Source organism: Lolium rigidum, chromosome 3 (assembly GCF_022539505.1).
Source record: "Lolium rigidum isolate FL_2022 chromosome 3, APGP_CSIRO_Lrig_0.1, whole genome shotgun sequence".
In the NCBI taxonomy this organism is placed as follows: Eukaryota; Viridiplantae; Streptophyta; class Magnoliopsida; order Poales; family Poaceae; genus Lolium; species Lolium rigidum.
Window position 1 is genome coordinate 364,525,722 of NC_061510.1, and position 8,445 is coordinate 364,534,166.

Here is an 8,445-nt window from a genome sequence, read left to right on the forward strand (position 1 = left end):
TCTCATGATAGGCTAAAGTTAGCTCATGAGGCTATCATATCAAAGGAAACACCTTGTGAGCCTCATGTGGATACTAGCACTACTACCCAAAATGCTATATTGCCATGTGCTAGTCCTAGTAATTCATCCACTCATAGTATTGCTAAATCTTGTGATGAATTATCTTCCTTGCCTTGTTGCTCTAACAATGAAGGTTCTACTTCCTCTAGTACTTGTATTGTTACTAACCATGTAGAGGAAATCAAAGAGCTCAAGGCTCAAGTCACTTATTTGAAGAATGACTTGGTAAAGAGTCATGAATGGAAATGCAAACTTGACACGATGTTAAGTGTGCAACAATCCCCCAATGACAAGAGTGGACTTGGATTCAAGTCCAACAACAACAACAAGAAGAAGTGCCAAGTACAAGTCAAAGACCCGGCCAAGATTGTTTGCTTCAAGTGCAAAATTGAAGGGCACCATGTTAGATCTTGCCCTTTGAAGAAGAAGCAAAAAGGGAAGCGGCCTCAAGCTCAAACTCATATTCAACCTCAAGTTGAAGAAATTCCACTTCCCAAGAAGAATCAAGCCAATGCTCCCATTGTGGAGAAATCTAGTGAGAAGAAGGAGAAGAAAAGAACTTGCTACATATGCCGTGAGAAGGGCCACATCTCCTCCTTTTGCACTATTGGTACCTCATCCAACTCTATCTCCATTGATGATGTTTATTCTCTTCGTAAGGATGAGGGTGGCAATGTGTTTGCCAAATATGTTGGTGCTCAAAGTGGTGTCAAGAAAAGAACCATTTGGGTTGCCAAGCCTATTGTGACTAACCTCTTAGGACCCAACTTAGTTGGGGACCAACAATCCAAAACTTGATCAATAGGTGCTTGTTGGAGGGCATTGGAGACTTGGCTACATCATGAAGAATTAAGGGATCTTCATCATTTATATTATCTCAAGCCAAGTCTTGGTTATCTTGCTTCTATCATATGATCAATGTTCCTCCTTGCGGTAACATGTGCTCAACTCATTTATATTGAAAGTTACTCGCCCCTTTGCATGTGTTAGTTTTGTTCCTAACATGTGTTTGTATATGTTGTGCTTCCTACTTGCTTTTCTTGAGAAATCAAGTCTATGCATGTTGGGTTGCACACCATGTATTTGTGTTTGTGTTGGAGCCTCTTTGCATCTTGTTGTCTCTTATATGGCTCTTATGAGCGATTAATGGACAATCCCATTTTGGAGGAGTGATATTCCTTTGGGAATTTCATGATCCTAAATAATGTGTGTACATGAGGAATATCACTTAGAATTGATATTGTGAGATTATCTAGTCGCTATGTGGTATGTCATCTTCATGAGAAATTCAAATTCTAATGTCCATTAATATCTCTACTTGGATCTTATTTGCCTCTTGTGAAAATAAATTCCTTATCACATTATTGGGGAGTAATAAGCTTTGTGCATATTACAAGCCTAGAAAATGTGAACATTTGAGGTTGTGTCACATAGAATTGATACCGTAAATTATCTCTCTCCTATGTGGCATGTTTGCTCAAACAAGCTCCAACTTGCTTAAATGGCTTCATTGCTAATATATTTGTGGATCTTATTTGTGAAAGTTTTTCTTGGCATGGTCTTTCACAACGTGTCCCTCAATACATTTTTGGAAAACCATGTGCTTCAAGTCATACTATTAATTGCTTTGCATGTTGGTATGAATACTATTAATTGCTTTGCATGTTGGTATGAATACTATTAATTGCCTTGCATGTTGGTATGACTAAATGAAGCTATCAAGAAACTATCTTTGCATGATGGTTAACTCTTATCTTTTACCATATGCTTTGTTCGTTGTAAATATGATCTTATGTATACTTACAAACTACCACCGGGAAATATTTCCTAATACCTCTTGTCCTAGGACAATTGGTAATCAATTATGAGGTAGATATTTATTGATCATATCTACATTGGCTCTTGTATTTATATTGCCTTATTTATTTCCATGAATTTGTTATGCTTTGACTCCCATGTGTCTTCCTTGCATCTTATGGATCTAATTTGTCTATTCAAACTTTCTTAGCATTTTTAGTAGATATAGGTAGCGTGATGATCCTAGTTTTGTGCATTTTGTATCCATATTCTAAATCCTAGATAATGCACTAATCTTGGGGGAGCTCTCCTAGATTTGTTATAATGCTTAAACTTCTCTTGATCTTTATCAAAAAATTGGTTTTGGGAGACATAAATTTTCTTTTTGGTACTTTGTGCCATCATAAAAAGTGTCGAGGGTTTGTTTTATTTGTTGGAACCTTGCTCTCTTGGGAGTTGGTTATCTCATTCCTTTGTGCTTAGGTTTAATTAGCTTCTTATAATGAGATAAGTCTTTGGAGTCAATCTTGTGTTGATTTGATTCTTTGATATAATTTGGACAACCATTGTCGCTTGGTTTATTTGGTGTTTTTGTCCAAATTGTATCTTCCTTTGGTTCTTGAAAGTATTGTGCATGCATATTTAATATATGTATATCTTATGGCATGTGTCACTTTCTTTGATCCAATATATAGGGTAAACTCCATCAAATCCTAATTTGGCTAAGATGTGCATGAAATTTAATTTCATATCTATATGCACATAGAATTGTGGAGTTTGTCCTATATGTTGTAGTGTGTCTAACTACTTCGGACCCAATTAGTTTGGGGACCATTTTGTACTTACCTTTGTGTTAGGTACAATGGATATGCATTGGATGCTTGTCTCACTCTTGGAAAGAAGTGGTGACTCAATGGTAACTTGAGGCAAGCTAGGATGGTCAACGAACACATATCTACTACATCCACACCAATGCTATCTTGGTAACAAGTATCTTGTCATGCATACTTTTCTTGTATCCAACCTTATGGTTGCATCTTGGCATGAATCTCTTGATTTGCAAATGTTGTGCTTCTTGCAATAGTCTTAATGAAACTTCTTTATTGTGAATGTGAGTAATTTGAGATGAATGCATTTGTTGGGAAGTATTTTAAATCATGCTCATGATTCATCCATCCCAACTATGCCTATCTAGCAATTTTATTGCATATCAATTCCTCAAGGCTCTCACATGTGCAATATAGATGAAAGTGCAAATTTAGTTACTTCTTTTGGTATCCTCGTTTGTGATACTTGTTGCCTTTCTCAAATGCATCCCAACTATCTTCTATCCCTTGTTGATATTTTTGATGTATTTTATTTGTTTGTGGTTGAAATTCATGAATGTACAATAAGATAAAATTGAGCCTTTGGCCATGCTATTAAGAAAAAATTCTTATTGGTATATTGCATGACTTCGTCTTGGATATCATACTATTTTTCTTGCGTATCTATTTTGTGTGTGCATGTTTCTTTGTGGATAAATATCTTTGTGATATTGCCCACTTAGAGAAACTTATACACATAAGAGATGATACATCTCCTTTTGATATCTTATTTATTTATTGCGTGTTGATTGGTCATGCTAAGCAATATAATTCATTGAAGACTATGATGATGCTTTTTGCTCATCCTTGTAATAGTCTTATAATATGTTTTATCATGCCTTTCACATATCATCTTGGTTGAGCCTTTTATTATGGTGCCTCTTACTTGTTGCTCAACTATTTGTTTGTTGCAAGTGTTTAGCTTACTTTTCTATCTATGATCTATTACAAATGTTTGTGTTTTAAATGAGGGAGTGAGGATTCCATGTTATGCATATTGTATTCAAATACAACATTTTAATTTATGCATGTACCTTGGGGAGTTCCTCATTTGATTTAGAGCACTATCTTGTGGTGATCATTAGAGTTTGATTCACTTGGTATCTTTTGTTTTTGAATGATATTATGGGAGTGATGATTCCATGTTTGTGCACTTTATACTCCAATGCAAATTGTCTAGTTTTGTGCACAAACCTTGGGGAGCTTACTCATATTATTTAGAGCAATCTTCTTGATCTTATCATAATATCTATCTTTCTTTTGGTATCCTCTTTGTGGTTCATTTGGTTGCTTGCTTCATTTGTTGAAGCTTCTAGACTTTGTTATCTTTTTGCAATCTTTGATCCTATCTATAGTGTGATTCCTTCCGAATATTCGTCATTGGATATGTGCATTTGATTCCACTCAAATTATGAGAAATGCACACGCTATGGAGGAACTCTCACTATATTGGCCTTCTAAATTTTTCACCCATTTCGGCAATTGGTGCCAATGGGGGAGAAGTTTGGAGGGTTTAAGTGAATTTGGTTATGTCTTTGCTTTGTGCTTAAGCATGTGCCTTTATTGCATTGCATCTTGTTGCTTTGCATAGTTTAATATTTAGAGGAAACTCCACTAGGCTTTGAATGCCAATATATGCAATGAAAGTCAAGATCATTCACACATGCATATATTATGGGGGAGTTTGCTCTATATATTCAACTTATTTGTTACTTAAATTCCTTATATAAACCCTCTCAAAGAGATTGTCATCAATTACCAAAATGGGGGAGATTGAAAGTGCATGGAGCCCCCATGTGTGGTTTTGGTAATTAATGACAATCCCTATGGACTAATGTTTGCATTGAGTTATATTTGTAGGAGTTGTCCATAGGCAATTCTTGAACCATATGTTGGCTTCAAGGTTGCAATAAGAAGAAATTGATGAAGGATATCAAGTGTCAAGTATGTCTTGAAGATGAAGATGTAGTGAGCCCTCAAGTTACTTCAAGACATCAACATGATGAAGAATGAAGAAATGTAGTGCAAGTTCAAGATGAGCCAACTCGAAGAGTTCATAAGCTTGAAGCTTGCCATGGAGAAATGATGTGCAAGTTCAAGATGAGCCATCTCGAAGAGATCCTTTGCTTGAGTCTTGCCATCCATATGGTGATCATGGATATGCGAAGATGCACCGAAGAATAAGCTCTCCCATGGTGGTTTATGGGGGAGCAATCTACAAGACTTCGTCAAGCAAGCACAAGCAAGAAATGCGTTCCATCTTGTTAAGGTCAAGATCGTCTTCATCAAGCTCAAGTGGAATGCGCAAGTATAAGGTTTGCTCTTGATAGGGTTTCTTTCTCACCGGTCTCATAGTGTAGTTGGAGACCGGTTTATAGTTTAGTTGCCGTACTATCAAGAGGGTTCTCGAGTGAGTAACTCGATCGTATCGTTCGGAGAGATCTCAAACCTTTGCATCCTTGCATCATCTTTCTTGGTTGTCATTTGGACCTTATCCATGTGATGTTTTAGAGCTTGTGCTTATTCTCATGACAAGCTCTAGTTCATCGAAAACAGATTTCGCATAGATCACTTGTTGCGTTTTCGAGTTTGGTTCATCATCTTTCTTGGTTGTCATTTGGATCTTATCCATGTGATGATTTAGAGCTTGTGCTTATTCTCATGACAAGCTCTAGTTCATCAAGAATGGTTTTTGCACGGGAAACTTGTTGCATTTTCGAGATTGGAGGTTTTACCGGTATGTCTTTTTGAGATAGGTCAAACCTTTCATCATTTGTTTCTATCCTCCCTTGTTGGACTATGATGGTTTCCTGCATGATCTTGTAGAGCTTGTTCCTAGCTTCAAAACAAGCCCAAGATCATCAAAATCGGAGTCCGGATGCTAAAGTTATGCCCGTTTTAGTTTTGGTGTTTCTGCAGTTTACTTGGGCCGGATATTTCAGAAATATCCGGGCCGGATTATCCGGGCCGGATATTTCGGAAATATCCGGCCCCCTCGAAACGGCTAAGGACCTGGGGAATTGCTGCTCAGTATAGGGGCCGGATTTTTGGCCGGATTTTGACCAGGTTTTGTCCCTGAGGCCGGATTATCCGGGGGGCGGATTATCCGGCCCCCACTTAGGCCGGATTATCCGGCCCTCGATAGTCTGCAACGGCTCGATTTTCTTGGGGGGGTATAAATACCCCCTTCTTCCTCCTTGGGATGTTGCTTCTTCCACTCTCTCTCTCCTCCATTGTTGTTCTTGAGAAGCTTGCCCTATCTCTCTATCCCTCCATGATTCTTGCCCCATTTTGAGGGAAAAGAGAGAGGAGATCTAGATCCACACTTTGACCAAACCAAATTATCTCTTTGTGAGTGAATCTTTGGGATCTAGATCTTGGAGAATTTTGTGTTCTCCCCTTTGTTCTTCCTCTCTTATTCCCCCAATAGCTTTTGTAGCTTTGTTGGAATTTGAGAGAGAAGGACTTGAGCATCTTTGTGGTGTTCTTGCCATTGCATTTGGTGCATCGGTTTGAGTTCTCCACGGTGATTCGTGGTGGTGAAAGCAAGAAGGTTGTTACTCTTGGGTTCTTGGAACCCTAGACGGATTCTAGGCCTTTGTGGCGGTTTGTTGGGAGCCTCCAATTAAGTTGTGGATGTGTGCCCCAATCTTTGTGTAAGGCCCGGTTTCCGCCTCGAAGGAAATCCCTTAGTGGAACCGTGACCTAGGCCTTTGTGGTGAGGGTCACCGGAGATTTAGGTGAGGCGCCTTCGTGGCGTTCGGTGTGTGGTGTGAGTACCGCATCTTGGGGTGAGGCCTTTGTGGCGTTGGTGTGCATCGAGCAACCACACCTCAAGGTGAGCCTCTTGTGGCGTTCGGGAGCACTAAGCAACCGCACCTCTCCACCGGAGATTAGCACTCGCAAGAGTGTGAACTCCGGGATAAATCATCGTCTCCCGCGTGCCTCGGTTATCTCTATACCCGAGCTCTTTACTTATGCACTTTACCTTGTGATAGCCATCGTGCTTGAAGTTATATATATCTTGCTATCACATACTTGCTTGTATTGCTTAGCATAAGTTGTTGGTGCACATAGGTGAACTCTTGCTTAGAATAAGTTGTTGGTGCACATAGGTGAACCATAGTATATAGGCTTTGAGCTTGACAAAGTAAACGCTAGTTTTATTCCGCATTTGTTAAGCCCATCTCGTAAAAGTTTTAAATCGCCTATTCACCCCCCCCCCTCTAGGCGACATCCGTGTCCTTTCAGACGCAGGGTCGCTGTCAAGCGTGCCCGACGAAACGTCCACCGGATATGAGCGGACACTTTCGGCATCCGCGCAGTGTCCGCAGAGACGCATCCGAGGCGCATATTTGGGCCAGGTTTACGTCTCCGCGGATGGCCCGGTCACTTTGCGTCGCCCCGCTGGAGAGGGTGCCAGACGCATTTCCGATCACGGCGGACGAAAACGACCATTTGCGTCGCGCCGCTGGAGATGCCCTTATATAAACGCACCGGCCGGCTCCGGCACCGCAACTGCAAGTCTGCAGCCACAGATCCCACGACGCAAGCGCAACGCACAAAAGCACATCCATGGCTGCCACCATGAAGCTCTCGCTCACCTTCGTCCTCCTCCTCTCTGGTAAGTGTCCATCTGTGATTTCGTATCCTTATCAAGGTTTAAAATAGCGTGCTAAATAAAATAGCGTCGGTCTCCTTCAGACGCTATGGACGCTATATCGTGCTAATTGCGTGCTATATTTCAAATAGCGTTTTGAAAAAATATCAAATATAGTCTAAAAATAAAAGATTTCGCTAAAAAGGTTAGATATTTAGTCTAAAAATAACTAAATCATACATACATAGCCACATGCAACAAATAGATCTCCAATTTTTCAGAAGGCTAACATCAGTATTTCATAAGGCAACAACATATTATAAATTCTTTATTAAGAATCATCAGCATTAACGATATTAAGTTCTAATCTAGAAGAGGAATCAACATATTGCAGTTCATTACAACCGAAAAGTGAAAGCAACCTGGCTTGAAAAAATAGCGCGCTAACGCTATGAAGTTTTAGCACGATATATCATGCTATTTTACAAATAGCGCCATAGCGAGAAAAATTACTAAAATTTAGCGTAGACCCTCCAAATATACTATTACGTGATATTAGCGGAGAAATAGCGCGCTATTTTAAACCTTGATCCTTATCCTTCAGCTTCCGCTACAGCACTCTCTCTTTGATGCTCTGGTCTCTTGATCAAGCAGCGCTCGTGGTGTTCGGGGACGTGGGTGACGCCGCGCCGACCTGCGACATCATCCGGTGCATCCAGGGAGGGAACATCACCTGTGCCAACCGCCCCGGCAAGGTGTTCGAAGGGTGCGCCTGCGTCTGCGCGCCAGAGGATGGCAAGGGCTGCGTGCTCCACCTCGACGACGGCACTAGTCAGAAGTGCCCCAAGACGAGTGGCTGAAACCATGAAATCGAACTAGATACACGCCCGCGTTGGTCTTGTTCATCGTCGGCGCCCTGGGGTTTGAGTTGAATAAATCTGCAGCAAGTTTGTCTTCCGATAAAGATTAATAACGAACTCAACGCAAGTTTGTGTGTAGCATTTGCATGGCCGGCAGGCAGTGTAATCGACAACTCCATGTGGCCTCGTACGGTGCCAAGCACATAAAATCGAAAGAGTAAACAATAATATAAAAAAAAAACTAGCTGGGAGTCCGAGAGTA

General features: G+C 40.5%; 1 protein-coding gene across 1 annotated transcript; it reads left to right on the forward strand.

The window, feature by feature from the left end:
* The first annotated feature begins 7,264 nt into the window (after positions 1-7,264).
* LOC124697348 lies at positions 7,265-8,183 on the forward strand. The gene is made up of 2 exons (XM_047229952.1): positions 7,265-7,347; positions 7,978-8,183. Exons 1-2 carry the CDS (start codon positions 7,299-7,301, stop codon positions 8,181-8,183), a joined length of 255 nt encoding a protein of 84 aa, XP_047085908.1. The 5' UTR covers positions 7,265-7,298.
* The last annotated feature ends 262 nt before the right edge of the window (positions 8,184-8,445 follow it).